This window comes from Mustela lutreola, chromosome 5 (genome assembly GCF_030435805.1).
Source record: "Mustela lutreola isolate mMusLut2 chromosome 5, mMusLut2.pri, whole genome shotgun sequence".
NCBI lineage: Eukaryota > Metazoa > Chordata > Mammalia > Carnivora > Mustelidae > Mustela > Mustela lutreola.
Window position 1 is genome coordinate 83,323,439 of NC_081294.1, and position 23,780 is coordinate 83,347,218.

The 23,780-nt window shown below is 36.9% G+C and overlaps 1 protein-coding gene across 2 annotated transcripts in view; it reads right to left on the minus strand.

Moving 5' to 3' along the window:
- Positions 1–23,780, minus strand: part of LARS1 (leucyl-tRNA synthetase 1) — a 70,272-nt gene continuing 46,492 nt past the window's right edge. For both annotated transcript variants that reach the window (XM_059174952.1, XM_059174953.1), the window contains 10 exons: positions 20,001–20,184; positions 18,866–18,956; positions 17,361–17,501; positions 16,215–16,355; positions 15,851–15,961; positions 13,334–13,444; positions 10,072–10,176; positions 8,472–8,567; positions 5,278–5,410; positions 1–389 (listed from right to left, as the gene is read on the minus strand). In XM_059174952.1, the coding sequence (XP_059030935.1) occupies positions 184–389; positions 5,278–5,410; positions 8,472–8,567; positions 10,072–10,176; positions 13,334–13,444; positions 15,851–15,961; positions 16,215–16,355; positions 17,361–17,501; positions 18,866–18,956; positions 20,001–20,184 (1,319 nt within the window). In that variant the 3' untranslated portion in view covers positions 1–183. The remainder of the gene's footprint in view (positions 390–5,277; positions 5,411–8,471; positions 8,568–10,071; positions 10,177–13,333; positions 13,445–15,850; positions 15,962–16,214; positions 16,356–17,360; positions 17,502–18,865; positions 18,957–20,000; positions 20,185–23,780) is intronic.

The following is a 23,780-nucleotide window of genomic DNA, read 5'->3' on the forward strand; positions in this document are numbered from 1 at the left end:
TGAAAAAAAAATTTTTTTTATTAGGTTCAGGAATCCAAGATGACCTGGTGTAACTATGATTACAGAATTTGATGGTTAGAAATGAAATCTATTAAAGTCCAGCCTACAGTTCTTATATCCAATCTGTAGACACAGAATAGTCACATCCCCAGAAACCAGGATGTATCTCCAATCTGCATGAGTTTAATGAACCAGATAGACAATTGTATCACCAATATCTGCCCCTAGCCCATTTTCAGTGAGATGAATTTTCTTGCTCATAAGGTCCACATGGAAAACAGCATGCTCAGAAATGGGGGTCTTCCCAGTGTGCTCTTTTCCTAGGACAGGAACTCGCCGAGGCCCCAAGAGTGGATCATCAAATCTCATCAGCTTCACTTTAGAAAGGTCTATAGCAAAAAAAAAAAAAAGATCAATATGAGCATTTAATTACAGTCACTGCCTCAAACCCATGCCTGAGCCTGACAATTCAAGCTTTAAGCACACTGGATGTTTATTAAAGATATTTTCAGGAGATTATTAAATAAGGCTCAATCTCAGAAAGCAGAGCTATATCTAGCAAATCTTCCTCCTGTGGCTTCTACCCACATCAAAGATTCAGAGACAATGATTCTGTGTAACACATCACCTTGAATGATAAACCAAGAGGAAAGATTGAGTATATTTTTGAACACTATCCTGTATGGCTTCTCAAATCATTTTTTATACACTTCAATTAACCACTTTTCAAAATATCAGTAAGTCTAAAACTTCTTTCTCTTTCTTATCTTGGTTCCTGGGATATATTAAAACTGCAAGAGTTGTAGCTCTTTTCAAAAGATACTTCTAGAGAAAGAATTACTACTCTAAGAAATAGCATTACCAGTTCCTTGTTTTGCTCCAAGGGTGAAAAGTGTTTGTATTACCAAGCTGATGCGAGACAAGAAGATGGAGAAGGATGGGGGAAAGGGCACAGCTTACTGGGTTTTGAGCTTCTGGATGAGCTCCAACCCTGCCCTGCTTGAGATTTTCCTGATCTGCTCTTGTGCAAGCTGATAAGATGGCTCCTGGCAAAGAAAGCACTTGTCCCTTGAACAAATTTATGATCCGACAATCCTGCCAACAACTGAGCCTAAAAAAAATTTATTTATTTCAGCAATTCTGAGACACCCTGACATCAAATGCTTTTATTTTATATGGTAGAAAAACATCGTAAATGACTACCAATTCTGATTCTGGGTTTAAATCTCATTCTGAGTGTAGCATGGCTAGTTATACTTAACCAGATCCTCAGAAATAGAAGTTATTTCCTGAATTAGTTCCCACCCCTTTCTAAAGCAGATTGCTAGGTGGTCCGTGAGCTACACTCCCTCATGCTGCCTTAAGAGTATAAAGCTTAGCATGAGAGGGATAAGAGATAAAAGCAGACATTAATGCAGCTGGTAGCTATGCCAGGAGTACAAGTTATCCAGGCATTATATTCTCTTTGGGAAACAAAGACTGAAAGATTGCAAGTTTAGCGTAGGGATATTGAAGCTTACGTTATAATTACTGAGACGACCAGGAAGGCAAACCCTGTTGAAGAGTCTTATTTCGGGGAGAGAATACAATTCATTTTAACAGCTATTACATTTCAACATGCACACTGGTGATACTAAATATTTTGCTACGAAAGCAGTGAGAAGTTCTGCCAGCAGATTTTATGCATGAGGCCTTTACTGCAGAGCTGCACCCCCCACCCCTCCCTCTCTCGTTCTCCTTCTCTATCCTTCTCTCTCTCTCTCCCCCTTCCTCTCTGAAACAGACCTCTCTCATCATTCCCGGCAATTCTGAATCAAACTATTTCAAAGAACACTTAATACTCAATCAGCCATCTAAGTGACAAAACATATTTGCTTTGATGTTTCACCATGTAGCTCATTACTGCCAATATTTCTTAGAGCTTTCTTAGTATTTTACTCTCTTTTCTTACTGTAGACCTCTCTCATCACTGGATATGTAGAAATTTAAGACTGCAACTACACAAGAATTAAGGCACTTAGAGAAAAGATGAGAGTGACTGAAAGTCCCCAGGGATTGATACTGTGACATGCAGCCTTTCACCTCCAAGTTATCAGTTCATATGTGGCACAGGCTGGGAGTGATTTAAAGTCATTATCATCAAATAGTTGCTCAGTGGCCTTTGTGGAGAGAAATGATGGTTTCACTCCAGTTCCTCCTGGACCTAGATCATAATCACCTTCAATGCAATTGGCACTAATTGGACGACTTACTGGCTATTGCAGCAAATAGACTGAGAAATATGTTATTGAATTTCACTCTCTTCCCATCTTATACACTCAATATACTCAGCCCCCTTAGATATCAAAGCATCCTGAGAGCTTTGGAGAAGTCTCAAGGTTAGAGCTGTTCTGCAGATACTTGAAGGAATATCAATTTCAAATCCCATCCTAACATTTCTATCCATTTTTGAAAATTCACAGCGGCTATGAACATCAAACTTAAAGTACTTTACGATAATATTATTCACAGCTAGTATAACAAAGGATGTAAGAATTATGCCAGAGGCTCAGTGAAAAAAGACAAGATACAGAAAACACACTTCAGTACAATTCCGAAGAACCTCATCGGTCCTGGATCTGAGCATATTTAAAAGGGAGGCAGTTGTAACATTACAAAATACAATTTCCAATCTAGGAAAACATCCTCTCACATGCTACAACTCCATAATAATCCTACCCAGTGAGTCCACAGAACTATCTATTTTCTTTAAAAGCCACTATAGGGGGCGCCTGGGTGGTTCAGAAGGTTAAGTCTCTGCCTTTGGCTCAGGTCATGATCTCAGGGTCCTGGGACTGAGCCCCACACTGGGTTCTCTGCTCGGCGGGGAGCCTGCCTCCCCCCCTCCCTGCCTACTTGTGATCTCTCTCTGTATCAAATAAGTAAATAAAATCTTTAAAATAAATAAATAAAAGCCACCATAATGTTCTTCAAAGATAAGAGTTCTTCCTATTACAAAATCTTCTCAGGACCGAACACATGCAGGGAAAACAGCCAAATGGAACGCCACAAAACGGCTTCCTGTACATTCATATTTCAAAGTTTTCAAGTTCTGCTTTCTGTGGCCTCTAAGTTCTAAGGATGGCATATGATGTAGGTCTATGACAATGTGGATGAACCTCGACATTTTGCTAAGCAAAATAAGCCACTTATTCACTATTTCATGATTCTACTTATACAAGGTACTTAAAATAGTCAAATATAAGGAGACAGAAAGTACAACATGCAGGGGCTACCAGGACTAGAGGAAGGGAGAATGGGGAGGTGTTATTTAATGGGCATAGGGTTTCATTGTGGGATGGTGAATAATTGTGATGGCTGTACAACAATGTAAATGTACTTGATGCCAGTGTACTGTACCCTTAAGAAGGACTAAAATGGTTAATTTCATGTTATATGTATTTTACCACAATTTAAAAAAATGTTTACAAATGAAAAATCCCTAGCCCTAATATGCTGCTGCTACATAGAAAAACACAAGAGCATCCCTCCTGCTGACATGCCCGTCCCCTTCTCCCTCCCAGGTCTAATTTCCAAGGTTTCATCCAAATAGTCATTTTCTCTGTGATTCATTCCTGATCACCATAGCTGGAAATAATCTCACCTTTCTCTGTGCTATTAACTTTATCTGTATCTCCCTTATTGTACACAGCATCAGATACAGCGTCTTAATGAATAAACAGTATTTTGCAGCTTCCCAAGGCCTTAGTACTTACACAGGAGTCCCTACATATATACCGAAATATACTATACTGAGGGTCTCTCAAGAAATGTCAACAGAAGATGCATGAATGACCTCAAGAGAGCAAAAATTAACTGTAGAATGAATTCCAAAGGGCTATATTCAATCTTCTGTTGATGTGATATTGCTGACCTGAATATAGTTCCATAAATTAGGTCACTGTCTTAGATTTCAAAATCTTTTCAGAAAATTTCTACACTGATAGAATGTGACCCAATCAACTCATGATTGCCATCAAGAAGAGAGAGAGAATGCAAAACAGAGAATCTCAAGATTAATTTGTCTTTATAATTTGGAAGAGATACACTAACTCCCTTCACACCCTGCTCAGCCACAGTCCTGGCTGAGTGATTAAAAAAAAGAAGAAGAAGCTACAAATTATTATATTAAACCAAATCATGGAAGAGCTAGACTTAATCTTGATAAGAAATAAAGATTATTTACATATTTAAGCTGGAAGCACTTTTTTTGTTTGTTTTTAAAGGATTTTCTTTATTTACTTGACAGAGAGAGAGATAGCAAGAGAGGGAATACAAGCAGGGGGAATGGGAGAGGGAGAAGCGGGCTCCCCACTGAGCAGGGAGCCCGATTCGGGGCTCAATCCCAGGATCCTGGCATCACAACCTGAGCTGAAGGTAGATGTTTAACAACTGAGCCACCCAGGCGCCCCTGGAAGCACATTTAGAAGAAAGAATACAAGCTTTGGAGTCAAAAAGACCTGACTTTGAACTCCAGCTCCAGGATTTACTACCTGAATGAAATCTCTCCTAGTCATTTAGTCTTTCTGAGCTCCGTGTCATCATCTGTAAAAGGGAATGATAAGGGGCGCCTGGGTGGCTCAGTGGGTTAAAGCCTCTGCTGTCAGCTCAGGTCATGATCCCAGGGTCCTGGGATCAAGTCCTGCTTCAGGCTCTCTGCTTTAGCAGGAAGCCTGCTTCCCCTGCTCTCTCTCTCTCTCTCTGCCTACTTGTGATCTCTGTCTGTCAAATAAATAAATAAAATCTTTAAAAAAAAGGGGGGGAATGATAATACCCTTTGCATTCTAGGGCAGTTAAAGGATTAAATGGCTAATACATGGCAGACACTCAATGAGTTTTTACTGTTTCTCTTCCTTCCCCAGGAACAGACCTACTAGGCAGGTTAGTTTAAAATATTAAGTATATGTGTGCCTTCAGTATAAAAACTGCTAAGAGATAGGAATTGCTTGTTACAATTTGAAAGCTAGATGGAGACTTAGAAAAATATCTAATCCACCATCTTCATTTTACTGAAAGAGAGATCAGTTTAGAGTTGAAGAGACATGGCCAAATCACCAAGCTACACACCCACAATGTCCCAAAGAAAATACAGGCTTCCTGAGTCTGAGTCCAATATTCTTTGCACAAAATGACACTGCTGTCCCTGAGAAGACAAGTTACTCTTCTTTCTCCCCTCTGCTTAGAACTCATCGTATCCACAAACTACTGCCAAATGTGCATTTCAGGGAAACCATTTACCTTTGATTCCTCGGTCCATTTTCATTAAACGCCTGATGATAGAATCGCAGTTATCTCCTTGCCTGATTTCAATTTTGGTTGAGAAGTGGCCATTGGATGGCTGGGGATTCACTAGGGAAACTGCCACACCAGGCTAGGAAAATAAAGAGAAAATGACTGTTATACGAAATCAAACTTGAATACTGCTGAGGGAGAGAAAATCTCTGCTAAATTTTTAATGCCCAATGAAAAATTTAATTCTGGTATTCTAAAATCAAGACCAAGGGATACTCAAGTATAAAAGAAAAAAAATGTACAAAAACTCATGCTTACAACCAAATGCTAGATAAAAACAACTCTGAATACATACATCAGTACTAATGATGGAGAACAACATTATTTATATTTTCTCTTCTTCAACTCCCATCACTTACTGAATTTCTACTATGTACCAGGCACTGTACTAACCATTTTATAGACATTATTCCTATATCCTGCAAGGTAGCTCTTTAAAACCCCTTTCACAGATGAGAACCTGAGAACCAGAAGCATTTTAAAAAGTACTTCAAGGTCACATAGTAAGAGGCAGGGGCAGGATTAAACTCAGTTATATGAGGGGTGGGAGGGGAGAGAGAGGGTGGGTGGGGTTACGGACACTGGGGAAGGTATGTGCTATGGTGAGTGCTGTGAAATGTGTAAGTCTGATGATTCACAGACCTGTACCCATGAAGCAAATAATACATTATATCTTAATTTAAAAAAAAAAACTCAGTTATATATCATACTACATCCTACATTATATAAGCTACATAGTCAAAGACCCTGCTCATTATTTTAAGTGGAAAAATTCAACTAAGTCTTATGGAAGATTTGAAGACATAGTAGCTTAATAAAACATTTGAATATGTAGTTCAAAAGAAACATATCTGTGGGGAACCTCAGTGGCTCATCCAGTTAAGCACCTGACTCTTGACTTCAACTCAGGTTGTGATCTTGGGGTCATGGGATGGAGATCCAGGTCAGGCTCTGTGGTCAGCGGAGAATCCACTTCTCTTCCTCTGACCTTACCTTCTCTCCTTCTGTCCCTACCCCCACTTGCACATGCATATATGTGCATACTCCCTAAAATAAATTAATCTTAAAAAAAAAAAAAGAAACATTTGTAAAGGGAACTCTATTTCATGTATCTATCCATGAGCCAAAGGACTGCACTTTAAAAAGCCACCATATTCTAATGTTAATGAGTGTATTCATAACACAATGATAAATTCATCATATATTCATGACCATGATTACCTTATTCTTTAAAAATGGGCTTTTCCTCTTTGTTGCATTTTCAATTAAATATAGCAAAAGTAATAGGATACTTATAAGTCCTCCACTTCTCAAGAAAAGTAGGGCATTTTATGGAGTCTTATAATTGCACTCCATTGGGCAACGGATTCTTTGAGACTAAAGAAAGAGAATCTCCCAAAACTCCAAAACCTGCTTATCTTCACCAATACTGGCCAAAAAAATTAGGGGAAAAAAAGTATTTCTAGTAAAGTGTAAGATGATTCATCAATCTGATTTATGCCAGGAGCCAAAAAGTCTTGAATAACATTATCAAACCAAGACTCACCTGAAGTATGAAAGCTCCTCTTCACTGCTTTAAAAAAAAGTCTTATATTTCATTCTATTTTTTAATAAAAGTCAGGTTTTGACATAAAAATAAACTCAAAATGGATTAAGGACCTAAATGTGAGACCTGAAACCATAAAAATCCTTGAAAAGAGTAGAAGCAGTAATTTCTCTGACATCAGCTATAACAATATTTTTCTAGGTATGTCTCCTGAGGCAAGGGAAACAAAAGCAAAAAGAAACTACTGGGTCTACATCAAAATAAAAAGCTTCTACAGAGACGGAAACGGTCAGCCAAACTAAAAGGCAACCTATGGAATGAGAGACGATACTTGCAAATGACATATCTGATAAAGAGTTAGTACCTAAAATAGATAAAGAACTGATATGACTCAATAGAAATTATTGGCACAATTAAAAACACAAATAATCGATCAAAAATGGGCGGAAGACATGAATAGACATTTTTCCAAAGAAAATATCCAGATGTGCCAACAGACACATGAAAAGATGCTCACCGTCACTTATCATCAGGGAAATGCAAATCAAAAACCACAAAAAGAAACTATCTCACACCTGTGGGAATGGCTCAAATCAACAACAGAAGAAACAAGTATTGATGAGGATATGGACAAAAAAGGAACCCTTGTGCACTGTTGGTGGGAATGCAAACTATGGCAGCCATTCTAGAAAACAGTACAGAAGTTCCTCAAAAAGTTTAAAATCAAATTACCATATGATCCAGTGATTCCACTACAGGATATTTACCCAAAGGAAATGAAAACACTAATTCCAAAGGATATACACACTCCTATGTTCATTGCAGCATTATTTACAACAGCCAAATTACGGAAGCAGCCCAAGTGTCCATCAACTGATGAATGGATAAAGAAGATGTGGTATATATACACAACAGAATATTACTCAGCCATAAAAAATGTCATCTTGCCATTTGCAACAACATGGATGGATCTAAAGAGTATAACTAAGTGAAGTCAGTCAGTTAAAAAAAGACAAATACCATATGCTTTTGCTCATGTGTAGAATTTAAGAAATGAATGAACACATTGAAAAGAGACAAACCAAAAAACAGACTCTTAACTACAGAGAACAAACTGATGGTTGCCAGTGCAACAAACTGATGGATCCCATGGTGAGGGGATGGCTGAAAGAAGTGAAGGGGACTAAGAGTCCATTTATCACGATGAGCCGCGAGTAATGTATAGCATTGTTGAATCACTATACTGTATACCTGAAACTAATACAATGCTATGAATTGACTACCCTGGAATTAAAATTCAAAAAGAAAAAACAGGCTAAAAAAATCAGGTTTTGACAATCATTATTTTTCTTTTTAAACCCACAAATAACATCCGATGCCAGCCATAAGAGCAAAGTAAAGTGAGCAGAGTGCCAACCAGGGAAAAGCTCAAACCCAGCTTCATTCTAACAAATTATGTGGCCTAGACCAAAGCAATGACTTCATGTCTCTGCACCTCACTTCCTTCCGTCTTTAAATGATGGGCTTGGATATAACATTTAAGGTCTCTTCTAGATATAAAGTGCAATGATTCAGTGAGATTCTTTCAACTTACTTCTGTTCTAAAAACATTAAGTGGTTTCCCAGGACAGCAGTCTTCCCTGATTTTATCTTCTGCTTCGGAGGCAAATTTGACTTCTATGTGTTCTAGCTAAACAGAAGGAGGGAAAATGATAGTCATCAGTATCACTTAATATGATTGAAATTAATCATCACCTCATTTCCCCAAAGAGCAAAACTAGGTTCTCCACTTAACACTAAATGGTCTACGCACTCTTCAGAAAGCCAGCCAAGCACAGGACAGGAGTGAGAGAGCACTCTGAAACTCAGGATCAAATGTTCCCACAGCAAAACCTTGTTTGAAGAGCAAGAGACTAAATCGTTTAAATGTCCACCAAAAAATAAATTCTTTGATTAAAAGTATTAAGAAAATGGTTTGTGCAATTTTATTATTTTCAATACAAACATAAAATGAAATCTATAATTAATTAACATTGATCTTAAATGTCTCACAGTATTATTTACATCGCCATGTTTACCACTTTCTATAATGAAATCTGGCATCTATCGGTATAAGAGAAAATGAGAATTAGCATAAAAGGCTTCTGCTTGAATAAGTTCAGAAATTTAGCATTTGAGGATAAAGGACTTCTGCTTAATTTTTTTTTTAACAAAAGACTTTCACTTAATAAATGAAAAAACTCAGAAATGTAGCATATTGGATATGCCTGATTATAAGATGATGCTCAATATAAGGGGTCCCCATTGTCCCAGCTAAAAAATTCGAAAACTTTTTTGACCTCCAGGAGTATATATGAACATTTAGAAATATAAACAAAGTATCTACCAATATCTATAATTTATTTAACTCATTTATAATTATATGATATAAAATGCTTATTTAGAAATAACTTTCTTCCATTACCATATTTCATGGAACAACTTTATCCAAAATCTAAACCTGCATTTTTTAAGTTAAGTGTCTTGTTATTATAACAAGAACCAGGTTTTTTTAGTCCTTTAAAAGTTTCCTAGGGCAAATTCTCTTTCCTTCTCCCTAAGCTGAGAGATAGCATTTTTAGAATCTATATATGAAGTGATTGGTGCAGAAAAATGGAATGAGGAGAAACTCCCCAGATAAGTCAAAGCTATCGGTAATGTTTTTAGTTCTTGGGTTGAGTAGAAGATTCATGGGTGTTCATTACATTACTAACTTTAAAACAAAACAAAACAGCGTCAGGCATGGACCTATGATAAGATATGAAGAAAGGATTCTAATTAAGTCAGTTCTGTAAATCTGAGGTATAAACGGGAAGGGAGAAAAAGGAAGCAATTCTTCCATAATATGAGAGGTGTCTAACGTATTTGAATATAAGATCTCCCTTCATATTTTTAAAAGAAAAATCTGGGAGGAAAATATAGACACATACAGTTAGTATTTATGTATAAAATGATTGATAAATGGAATAAGATCACACTATTTTTTCTTCCTGAAACTTCTATCCCCCCCCTTTCTGTTTCCTTCTAAAAATATTTTTGACAAGTGTATCTGGCAAAGGTACTAAACACAGAAGATGTTTACAAAAAGCTTTATTATAAAATGAAAAAACTGGATTATATTTACTATAGTTAACTAAATCTTTGGCCCGTCTTACCTCAAGGGAATTGGTCAGGTAGACTATATTCTCCATCAGCACTGCCTGCTCATCAAATTCTAACTGCAAATCCAGAACACGAGGTCCCATCTTCTCCAGATTTTCCTAATAGCCAAAAGTTTTGAAAAACAAAAATCACATTAATGATATGTTGAAAAGAATCCACTTCCTCCAAAGCAATCATTCTTCCCTCAATTGATAAAATCTTCAAATTTGAACAGCTAAAGGAAAGGCCTTGGACTCATGGTTTCCCTTATCTGTGTTTGCTTGTTAATGAAATTATTGGCTCAGAATAATTATCACTTCAAGTATGATAAGATTAAGGCAACACTGAAAAGACTGGAAGGACAAGGTTTTCATTTATAAAAGAAATATGATTTTGTCACTGTTTATTTAGAATGAATTAATATGCAAACCCAAAAAATTCACTTTGACAAGGAATTAAACAAATATACAGAAGTATCTCTTCAGGTAACCAAAAAGAAAAAAAAATTTTTTTAATTTTCTAAAATAATACATCTTTAAAGCTAGTTCAGAGAAGAATGAATTAATAATAAAAAAATTTCTACAAATAAAAATAATTCTAAGTCTTATGGGGACTGAGATAATCCTGTGGCATATGAAAAACAATTTCTTATTCTTATTTTCTTGAACATGAAACAAAATATTTGCCAAACAAAACGTGACCTTCAAGATCCAAGTTCACATGTACAAGTATTGCTAATTACATAGAATGTGCTGCACTGATATGAAAGTGACCTCACATGATTCCTAATATTCCCCCTTCTTATTTACTGTCCAAGTTGTTTCTTTTTCTTTGAAAAAGTACTAGAAGCCACTTTCTTATTCTCAGATTTAAAAAACACTTTGCAAGTTTTAAACCATTAATATGCCTAGCACATGCCCAATATTACACACAAAATAATATTATTGGGGGCGCCTGGGTGACTCAGTAGGTTAAAGCCTCTGCCTTCAGCTCAGGTCATGATCCCATGACAGGGTCCTGGGATCGAGCCCTGCATCGGGCTCTCTGCTCAGCAGGGAGCCGGCTTCCTCCTCTCTCTCTCTCTCTGCCTGCCTCTCTGCCTACTTGTGATCTCTGTCTGTCAAATAAATAAATAAAATCTTAAAAAAAAAAAGAATATTATTGGTGAACCAGTTCTAACACTGATTTTCTTTCTTTTTTTTTTTTTTAAAGATTTTATTTATTTATTTGACAGACAGAGATCACAAGTAGACAGAGAGGCAGGCAGAGAGAGAGGAGGAAGCGGGCTCCCAGCTGAGCAGAGAGTCCAATGCGGGGCTGGATCCCAGGACCCTGGGATCACGACCTGAGCCAAAGGCAGAGGCTTTAACCCACTGAGCCACCAAGGCACCCCCTAACACGAGTTTTCTAAAAGCCGATTCTTGAATCCTGGTTATTTAACTACAGAACTTTTCAAATCAGTTTCAATGGAATCTGTAAAGTACATCATCAAACTGAATTGCCTTTGCAATAAAAAATGAAATATTTTTGACACCTGGGTGGCTCAGTGGGTTAAGCATTTGCCTTTGGCTCAGGTCATGATCCAGGGTCATAGGATCAAGTCCCCTCCTTGCTCAGTGGGGAGCCTGCCCTCTCCCTCTGCCCCTCATCGCTGCTTGTGAGCGCTCTTGCTCTCTCTCTCTCTGACAAATAAATAAGATCTTCAGGGGGAAAAAACCCACAATAAAATACTTTGTTGAATCCACATATTGACAATAGATCTGGCATTCTGATCAATGGCACTAGCTAAAGTAGGGAAGCAATGAATTACGAGAATATTGGCAGATGTGTTATAACTTGATTGGTGTAGGTCAATCCAAGATTTTAAATTATTTATGAAACTTCAAAGACCATAAGGCTCAGAGAGTTGATTCTGATGTAGGAGAACAAAAAAGCTTTCCTAAGAATACAATTTGCTCAGTGGGGAGCTAGAAGTTTTGGTCATCATCAGGCAGGCATCTATAGACCAGAAGATTCAAGAATGAATCTAAATAACCACTAACAGGGTGAAGATTCAAGAATGAATCTAAATAACCACTAACGGGGGGACTAGGCAGCTGAGTTGTCAAGCATCTGCCTTCAGCTCAGATCTTGATCCCAGGGTGCTGGAATGGAGTCCAGCTTCAGGCTCCCTGCTCAGCAGGAAGCCTGCTTCTCCCTCTCCCAACCCCCTTGCTTGTGTTCCTTCTCTCATTGTCTCTCTCTGTGTCAAATAAATAAATAAAATCTTTAAAAAAAAAAAAAAACCACAAAACTATGTTCCTAGAAGCCTAAAAGACACTAATTTACACTTTAAAAAAACATTTACTGAGCCTATTCTTTGATGGAAACTATTAAAGTGTGTTAAATATATTATTTCATTTACTTCTCACAGCCCTCCTAAAATGTAGGTTCTATTAATTTCCTCATACAGATGAAAAACCATGTGACCCAGAGAATTTAAGAGAGTTGTCGAGGGTCTAAAAACTAAGAAGTGACAGACAAAAAGGATTTAGAACAAGATTTGTCTGACCCCAGAGCTTGAGCTCTTACGCAACATATAGCCTTCTTTCTGTTTCTCTAAGAAATCAAATAAATCTGTTATTTCTATGAAGAAAGCTGAATCTAATGCAATGATTCTCAATGGGAGAGGTGTGGGTGGGAGCAGATTACGTCCCCAGAGAAATTTATGAATGACTGAAGAAGTTTTGGTTGTCACAACTTGAGGGGGTGAGGAGGACATTCTATGGGCATCTAGTGGGTAGAAGACAAAAACACTGCTAAACATCCTATAACGCAGAGGGAAGCCTCCCCCAACAGAGAACTCCTGGCCCACAATATCAATAGTACCACTGCTGAGAAACTCTGGTCCAACCACGATAAACAATGTTTATCCTGTTAAGCTAAACCTATACAAATGTAGTATCTTCGTTCCAGTACCAGGATCTAATAAAAACACCCCAATGTAAGCCAAAAGAATTTGCCTCCCTGCCAAACAGAAAAGAAGGTAGAACATAAAGAGACTCATTTAGTGAACAATTCTAAATCAGTTTTTCTTCCATAATGCATATTTCCAAATACTCAGCAATTTTAGATAAACCCCCAAAATGATCACTCATTTCTCCCAACTAGTGATCGAAAAGTACTATTTTTAGCAGATTTCCTGGGCGAGACTATATCCAAAGTTTTCCCCTCCCTTCCACTATCCTATCTAATCATTACTCGCAGAGTAATAGCTGCATGAAGTCAATAGCTTACCTTAATCATGGCAACAAACGGCATCACTTTCTTCATGTATTTCTTCAACTCTGGCAAATTGCCCAGTTCACTAGCAATGACTTTGTTATCAGGCAATTTTCCACTGTTGGCCTAAAAAAAAAAACATTGGGGAAGAATGTGGAGAAAAATATTTTAAAGATAACACACAATAGTAGATATGCCCATAGGAAGTTGGCCAGACACAGAATGGCGGCCTCGACCAGTCTAATAGAAAACAGTAGAAAAGAGAGCAGCCCCATGCATTCTAGGGAAGTGAAAGGTGAACGTGTAATACAGAAGGGAGTCTCCCATTTCCTCTAAAGTTAAAAGATAAATGTTCTTTATGGTAAAGGAGAAAATGAGGCATCTTGTTGAATATTTAATTTTTTCTTACACTAAGAACACCTCTAGGATTGTAACATTAGATCTTATCGGGTAAGAAAACAAAATAGTCTTATAGAGATCTTGTTTGTCTCCAAACTTGTAAAAACACTCACTAGTCATATCAAAATGGAAACTGTGTAACTATCATACAAGATATATAGAATGTCTGCTTTTGAACACTCTTCCTTATAAACTGTTACCACAAATGTGGGGAAAAAAGTCTCTGTCTGGCTATCTACCTGTTAAAAATAGTATCACTTCTATCTAGCCACAAATAAATGCCTGTATCATGTATCATTAATATGCACAGAGTCCCAAATGTGCTGCCTGAATTTAAATTCATTTCTGCAAACACAACTGTCCCCTTTGACAGAGTGAAAAATGAAGCAAGTGACCTCAGAATTTTGGGTGACTTGTTTTTTCCCTATAAAAGCGTGGCATCGAAGCCAAAGATTGGGAATGAATCTAAATGAAAAGTAACGTATAGTAAGAGTTCAGTCAACATTTACTTTTAATTCTAACTTTTACTAAAGTACACTGGGAAAATATTTTCTCCACTTATCAATGTGCTGCTTTAAAATATATATGAAAGAGAGAAGAGCATAGGAAACACTCCTTCCCCTTATATCACCAAAAAGGTGCCACATACAACTTAAGAATATCCTCCATGATCATAAACTTTCTTTCCGTTCTTTTGGATGAAAACAAACAAATATTTAAAAGAACGCTGATCATTCCAAATAATGCCAAAAGATGATATTACTTTGAAACCATGTATCTAATAAATAATTACTAAAAAAAACTGTAACTTCTAAAAGAACAGCAGTTTTTAATAAAAGATGCATTTTTAAATATCTGGGACATACATTCTATATTTGGTTCTCCTACTGCTTCCCTGAAAATGCTGTTACGGATATGTAACCCACAAAGGCATGACATCATTTTTCTACCCACAAAAGCGGCTTTTACTTTTTCACTTGCGATAAGTCAAAATCTGTAAGCAATTCTAAGGACTAAATTCTATTTCTTTCTTTCCTTTTTTAAAAATTTTACTTATTTGAGAGAGAGAGAGAGCATGAGAAGGGGGAGCTGCAGAGGGAGGGAGAAGCAGGCTCCCACTGAGCAGGGAGCCTGATACAGGGCTCAATCCCAGGACGCTGGGATCATGACCTAAGTCAAAGGCAGACACTTAACCAACTGAGCACACAAGTGCCTCTAAATTCTATTTCTATTATATATAATCAAATGAGGAGGCAGCTTTCTATAAAAATAAGCTCACAAGGAATACAAAAACACTAACTCTTCTCTTTCCATTAAATTTCCAAATGTAAAAGTTTTTCTGAGTATTTTTTAATTAACTAAGAAAACTTTTGAAAGAAAATTTCAATAAAGTCCTCAAAAATAAAAGCTAAGGATTTTCCCTTCAGTTATCACTTCATGCTTTGTCCATAATTTCTGGGTTTTTTCTCTCTCCTCTTCTGTCAGTGCACCTTAACAATTTGTGTCTATCAATAACTCTTAAAAACCCCAGCAAAAATTCTACAACATATACTTTGTTTCCATATTGCGAATGTGAAAGAAAAAAGTAGATGGATTTTTTTCTTCAGGAAAACTTAGAACTATGCTTAAGTATTATGTTTCCTTTAAACACAACAATCATATTTAACAGCTACTTACCTGACAAAGCCAAAAACACCGAGCTCTCCATTTCTATGGGTAATTATTAAACTGACCATTTTGTTTTAAATTACTCAAAAGCCAAGCTTCAATTTTTTGAAACATGAGGTGAAGGCTTCATGAATCCCAGTGTTTAAGTCAGAACAAACCCGAAGGCAAACTCAGTTCTCTTGCTTCATGATTTTCACCACATATGAGAAAGTCCCACACCTTTTAATTATGTGGGACTAGATCCACTATATTTTTGTATGGAAGTCTCAGAAATGATAAAAAAGACGGCAACTTTTACAGTAACTATTTCAGAGCCAGCACCGCTAACAAAAAAACACTCCATGTTTAAGAGTAATCCCACAAAGTTGCCCGTGTCCTTCTCTAAGACATTGCCAACATCCTAAAAACAACAAGAGCACAGGCAGCAAGCAACAACGCAGGCGGAACGGCTGCTGCGAGCATCACCTCAAAGTGATTCCGCAGCACTGACAGGGTGGTATGTTGCCAAGAAGGATAGTTCTTTGCCACGTAGATGGTGCAATGTGAAGGTTTCTGAGGTGGCTGCTTGTCAGTCTTCTACAGGGCAAAAGAAAGGGAAAAAACATTTTATCACTCTTGTATACACCAAAAATGAAAGATCCCTCTCCTGGTAAAAACCACTATTGCCTTTAACATTAAGAAGCATACACATCCTACAAAACTGCATTAGGAATGAAAAGAGCCTGACACATGTGAATGACAGTTGTCTTAATTTTCATTACTAGTAAATGTTACCTGACTAATCACTTTAAAGCAACAGCCTTTAAAAAAAAAAAAAAAATGCCTTCACCTTCCCCTTAGCCGGCATCATATAGTTCTTGAGTCGCAATCTAAGGTCATGTGCTACTTCCATGAGATACTGTGAGGAACGTATCAAGGCTTCATCCACGGGACCTGCCAGGGGCCATGAAGCATTCATAATGGAGTCAGGCTTTAAGGGGGAGAAAAAAAAAGTTCAGTGGGCTCAAAGCCACGCAACTATTTTATCCTTCATGATTACAGTTCCATACCAAGACTACCATCTGTAATTGCATGCTCAGAGTTCAAACCTGACTACCCATAACACACTTCCACACACTTCCCTGATCTAATGTTCCCTAGAATTCAAGCTGTGAAGTCTGACTCTACATTCCTAATTAGCATCCATTTGTACAAGCATATTAATACCCACACACATATGCTCACTTTCAAAGAAAATTATGTAATGCTAATTTGCCTAAATTTAATCATTATTACATAAATTATATACACTCAGTTTTTACCCTATTTAATACATCCAGTATTGAAAGTATAGCCATTCGGTATATGCATCACAAGCACATTTTTACAGTGTTCATGTGTTAAAAAATACAAAAGAGCCTGGCTAATAAAGATGAAAAGAAATTATTAAGCCAGCCAATCTGTTATCTGCAACCCTAGGAGAAATAATTGCATTTATCCTCACAGTAAGGATGCTAATATAATATCCCTGAATATGAAGCCCTACATATGCCAGAAATTTTATATAAAACAAAAATATATGCAAATATACACTTCCCTCTTTGTTTATAAGCTGCTCCTAACAGTCGTTTATTTCTCTCTCAATATTTTCACCTTAACAGTTGGAAAACAGTCTTAGTTATATAGTATTCAAATCAAATGTATTTTTAAAATATATTCAAATGTATTTTAACATTTTCTAATAAGAATTAGGTGATAAACAAAATGGTTTTAAAATACTTCCATTGTGTGTATATAAATAAAGACGCATACTCGGTAAGCCCATCTAAACAGGAGCAGTTTCAGTACAACCTGTTGTAATAATTAGGAGATGACGGATCCAACATTACTCCTGAAATATCATTTTCAGTCTTTTCCTCTTAAGTAACATCATTATTGTATTTATTTAATAAGGCCATATCAAACAGCCCACAACATCTCAACCACATACAGGTACCTTTCCCAGGAGTGTCCAGATGTGCTCACACAAGTGTGGACAGAATGGAGCCAAGAGAAGTGTCTGAACTTCAATAAAGCGGAACACAAGGTCTCTGTGCATCCCTTCTATGGCCAATTCACGGTATTTATCTTTCGCAGCCTGCAAGATTTGAAATTATTTGCCATTTTTCTCCCCATACTTCTTTAAAATAAAATTAAAAGAACAAAAATCCAGTGCCTCTATTTTAATGCATTTTTAAGCTTTTAGTCTTTCAAAATTCCATAATGAATTCTAATAAAGGTTTTACTTCATTTTTTTTAAGTAATCTCTACACCCAATGTGGGGCTTGAATCTATAACCTCAAGATCAAGAGTCAAAAGCTCTACAAATGGGCTAGCCAGGCCCCCGGTTTTTCCACATTTTTAACAACTTGCAATTAAATGCATATCAATCCTTGTTAAAGGATATTATGGTTTTATATTAATGACTCTCAAGAAAAATGTTTTTTTTTTTTTAAAAGATTTTATTTATTTATTTGACAGAGAGAGAGAGAGATCACAAGAGGCAGAGAGGCAGGCAGAGAGGGGTGGGGAAAGCAGGCCCCCTGCTGAGCGGAGAGCCCCATGCGGGGCTCTATCCCAGGACCCTGAGATCATGACCTGAGCCAGAAGCAGAGGCTCAACCCACTGAGCCATCCAGGTGCCCCAAGAAGACATTTTCTAACAGATATAGAAGTTGTGTATTAAGGGCTGATGATACCCTCAACAGCCTATAAGAAAGATATTAAGTATCGAAAAAAGGCTATAAATAGGACAATTGCTATGTTCAGCACTTATCCTTATTTAACCACATCTATGAAAACCAAGTTACATAAATCCCAATGTGATATTTTACAAAACTGATTGAGGAAACCTACATTTTTTTTTAAGCCCTTGAACTGCCAAACTCGAGGAAACACTGACACCTTGTGGAAAACATCAGAAAATGCTTGATTTCAAACAAGGGGTAATCAATTACAATTTTGCTTTATGTTTTATCAATTTTAAAATGTTCTCCTGGGGGCACCTGGGTGGCTCAGTCCATTAGGCATCTGCCTTCAGCTCAGTCATGATCCCAGGGTCCTTGGATAGAGCCCCGTGTCTGGCTCCCTGCTCAGGAGGGAAGCCTGCTTCTCCCTCTTCCTTCTCCTGCTCCCTGTTTGGGTTCTCTGTCAAATGAATGGATAAAATCTTTGAAAATTAAAAAAATAAAAATGTTTTCCTGGAAAATGTGGCTGACTTTTAGACTTAACCTCTTTACTGACTCATAGCTGAACTATGAAACAAAAAGATTTATATTAAATAAATACAACAGAGAATCAAAGAAAATTATTTAAAACCACAATTCACTGAATAATTTAAAAACTGCTTGGCAATATTTTCAGTCTCCATTCTAGATGAATTAACATTATAGCAGAGGGGAAAAGGGTGAAATACATCACAGCCACACTGATGTACTTTATAGCCACTAAAAGAAGAGCCTACCTGAAACTCAAAAAACCCTGTTTTCAAAGCTTCTTTAAACATCATCTTTTCATAATTTTGATCTGTTTTTATAATTCCTGCATTCATCTCACTATAGGATAGGGAAAAAAAGGTTACTGAGTTTAATGGCAAGTACACAAAGATATAAAAAACTGCCACATATACTAGTCAACAGTAAAACAGGAATGCCTGAAACATTTAAGACTGCTCAACCACAAAACCACTTAACCACAACACAGTTAACAATGTTCTTGCCTAAAAATTTCTGGATGGAAACTTTACTAGGAAGCCCAAAATGCAACATGAAAACAGCTTAACAAAGGTGGTCAAGTTTACTTGCTGCATTTAAACAAGTGACATTGAGTATTAAAAAAATTTTCTCTTGCTACCAAAGGCCCTTCATAATTTAGCCTAATCTGGCCCCAAAGTGTCTGATCTACTCTACCCTTCATGTACTGTACCCCAAATAAATATCATATCTTTCCATGGCTTTCTCCTCTCCCTGTAAAAATCTATTCTTCAAGAAACCCAGAATGCACATGCCATCTCCTGTAAATTCCCTCCATCCCTATAACTACACTTGCAATGGGTTCAATGAATGATTTCTTCTGCTGAACTAGAGTGAAGAATCAAGTCCCATTCATCTTTTTAAACAGCAGTTCTTAAGATGGCTCCTGATACAAAGGTGATGATAAGTGTTTTTTAAAAGAAAAAAAATTGGCATTTCTCTTTTTCTCCTAATCTATTTTTCATTTAACCATTCTGTCCTCTAATGCAGGAGAGCAAGGTAAAGTGTCTATGAGCAAGGGCTTTGGAGAAAAAAGCAAATTCATAACCCCCAACTGGAATTAGTAGCTTTGAGGCATTTAATAAAATATTTAATTTTTCTAAGCTTCAATTTCTTTAACTATAAAATAGGGAGAATAATAGCTTTATCATATAAGCTGTGAAGCTAAAATCAGATAATGGATGCAAAGTGCTTAGCAGAGTACCTAGAACAAATAAAATGAATTGTAATGAATAGCAGCTATTATTAACATCTAATTTATTTTAGGAGGAAAGGAAAAAAGAAAACTTAAAAATGCAGGAAGACTAGGCAACTCTAAAGTACCACGGGCTGGAGTTGGCAGATTACCTGACAAAAACTCTGTCATTGAAGGTGCTGGCAGGCCCACTTCTCAGGCTGTCCCAGTTGGCCAGCATTTCTTTCACCCACTCCACCCAGGTGTACAGACGGAGGATCCCTGCATCGGCCATGGCTTCCACGAAGTTAGCATCTTCAACAGTGTCACCAGCATCAGCCAGAGCCAAACGCATTCCTGGAGGAGGAGGAGGAGGAGGAGGACAAAGAAGCAGAAGCAGAAGAAGAGGGTGATCAAGTGATGATTTTAAAATGTGGTTAGTGACTATCAACGATGTGTCCAACCAGGTATACTGCAAAACCTACATCAAAATTAAGAAATAGCAGATGCTTTACGGGACTGCCATGGATCAACAACAAAAATAAGAGCCACCAAAAGTAGGATCCACAGAGTTGTTCAAATCTGGGAATCACCTATGTATTAATTTGCATATACTTAGCATCAAAATGTGTTTCTTCCAGGCAACTGGTTGAGTTAATGAGATAAAGTGGTCCTGAATGAAGGAGAGTAAGAAAATGATAAACTGGAAATACAGATCCCTATCAACATCTCAGCCTCATTTAGAGGCAGCAAAATATTTTAATGCATGAGAGAACACGCTGGTGCCTTACATATACAAAAATATATTTAATTTCTTCTTTCTAAAAGCAGGTACTGCTAAGTTTTCTAATAAAATTGTACTTTTGTAACCAAAATCTTCCATTCTAAAATATTGAAAAAAAAAAAAAAACCCTAATTAAAGTACAAGACAACCTTACAAAGGGACACTATATTAGGGCAAAGGAGTGTGGAAAACTCTTTACATTTCAATATGGAGTGATCTCAAATATGAACTGTTAAGTGATAAAGGAGAAGTTCAGAAGAGTGTATTGCTTTCTACCATCTGCGCCTAAAGGGGGGAGATGAGAATATGTAACATTAAGTTATGGATGGATTAAATATGCTTTATAATACGCAAGAAGCTCAAAACATTTCATATTTACTTGAAATAATTTTATACTTAAAGAAAAGGTCCAGAGACAGCAAGAAAATAGACATAAATAATTTAACAATCTTCTCTAATGTTAACAACTTACATAACCATGGTTTCAAAACCAGAAACTAACATTAGTACAATACTATTAACTAAACTGTAGACCTTATTCAAATTTTACCAGTTTCTCTTCTAATTCCTATTTCTGTTGCAGGATCCAATCCAGAAAACTGCCTTACATTTAATCATTTTATCTTCTTGGTCTCCTCAAATCTGTGACAAGTTCCTCAGTCTTTGTCTTTCATGACCTTGACATTTTTGAGGAGTACTAGTCAGTTATTTAACAGAATTTCTCCAAACTTGGTTTGTCTCATGTTTTCTCATGATTAGACTGAGCCTATGAACCTCCGGCAAGAATATCACTAAAGTGATGCTGTGTGTCCTCTCAGGACATCACTATCAGGGAGGTGCATGACATCGATAGGACTTATTACTGGTGTTGCAAGCTTTCGTCACTTAGGTAGTCAAGTTTTCTCAACTGTGAACAGTTTTTCCTTTTGTGATTAAAAAAAAATCTTGGCAGAAATACTCTGAGAATATACAAACATCTTGTTTCTTCCAGAAACATACACCCATTGATTTTGGCAACCATTGGCAGATCTCGCCCGTTAACAATTATTTGTGATTTCTGCCTAATGGTGATTTTGTATTTCAGTCAATCTTCATACATTTATTAATATGAATTCTTCTGAAAGGAAAAGCTGTCGCTAAACCCCCACTTATTCATTTATAAAACTATTATTTAGATCAGTCTGAACTCACAAATATTCAACCTATTCACTGGGTTACAATCCAACACTACCATTTATTCCTTAAATTGTTCTAGCTTGGATAATTGAGAGCTCCTTCCAGTTAGCTCCTGTACTTTCTTTTTTTTTTTTTAATCACTGAGTGCTCATCATAACAAGTACATCCCTTAATCCACATCATCTATTTTGCCCATCCCCTCACCCACTCCCCTCTGGTAACCATCAGTTTGTTCTCTATCGTTAAGAGTCTCTTACGTCTTCTTTCCCCTCTCATTTTCCACAGCCCCCTCCCTGGTCATATAGTCATCTGTTTTGTTTCTTAAATTCCACATGAATAAAATCATATGGTAATTTGTCTTTCTCAGACTTACTTCACTTAGTATTATACTCTCTAGCTTTATCCACGTGGTTGCATATGGCAAGATTTCATTCTTTTTATGGCTGGAAAATATTCCAGTGTGCATGTGTGTATACATATATCATCTTTATCCATTCATCAATCAATGGACACCTGGACTGCTACCGTATCTTGGCTATTATAAACAATGCTGCTATAAATATAGGGGTGCATGTATCCCTTCGAATTTAGTGTTTTTATGTTTTTTGGGTAAATACCCAGTAATGTGATTACTGAATCATATGGTAGTTCGATTTTTAATTTTTGAGGACCCTCCATACTGTTTTCCACAGTGGTTGAACCACTTTCCATTCCCAACAACAGTGTACAAGGGTTTCTTTTTCTCCACATCCTCACCAACACCTGTTGTTCCTTGTGTTTTCAATTTTAGCCATTCTGACAGGTGTAGGTGATATCTCATTGTTTTGATTTGCATTTCCCTGATGATGAGTGATGGTGAGCAGCTCTTCATGTATCTGTTGGCCATCTGAATGTTTTCTTTGAAGCAATGTCTGTTCATATTTTTTGCCCATTTTCTAATTGGATTATTTGTTTCCTGGTGTTGAGTTCTACAGGTTCTTTATGTATTTTGGATATTAACCCTTTATTAGGTATGATTAGCAAATATCTTGTCCCATTCTGTAGGTTACCATTTAGTTTTCTGGATTGTTTCCTTCTTTGTGCAGAAGCTTTTTATTTTTATTTTTATGTATTCCCAATAGTTTATTTTTGTTTCTCTTGCTTTGGGGAATCTATCTAGAAAAAAATTGTTATGGCCAATGTCAGAGAAATTACTGCCTATGCTCTTTTCTAAGATTTTTATGATTCAAGATCTCACATTTAGGTCTTTAGTCCATTTTGAATTTATTTTTGTGTCTGATGTAAGAAAGTGGTCCAGTTTCATTCTTTTGCATGCTGCTATTCAATTTTCCAAACACCATTTGTTTAAGAGGCTATCTTTTTCTCACTGGATAGTCTTTCTTGCCTTGTAGAAATAAAAAAAAAATTTTTTAAGATTTTTATTTATTTATTTATTTGACAGATCACAAGTAGGCAGATAGGCAGGCAGAGAGAGAGGAGGAAGCAGGCTCCCTGCTGAGCAGAGAGCCCGATGCGGGACTTGATCCCAGGACCCTGAGATCATGACCTGAGCCGAAGGCAGAGGCTTTAACCCACTGAGCCACCCAGGTGCCCTGCCTTGTAGAAAATTAAAAGACCATATAATGTTGCATTCATTTCTGGGTTTTCTATTCTTTCCATCGATCTATATACTTATTTTTGTGCCAGTACCATGATCTTTTGATTACTCTGTAAGCTCTGTAATAGAACTTGAAGTCCACAATTGTGATGCCTCCACCTTTGCTTCTTTCAAGGTTGTTTTGGCTACTTGGGGGGTCTTTTGTGGCTCTATGGAAACTTTAGGATTGCTTGTTCTAGCTCTGTGAAAAACGCTGTTGGTGTTTTGATAGGCAATGCACTAAATGTGTAGATTTCCAATCTATGAGCATGGAATATCTTTCCATTTCCTTCTGAGATCTTCAATTTCCTTCATCCATGTTTTATAGTTTACAGAGTACACGTCTCCTACTTCTTT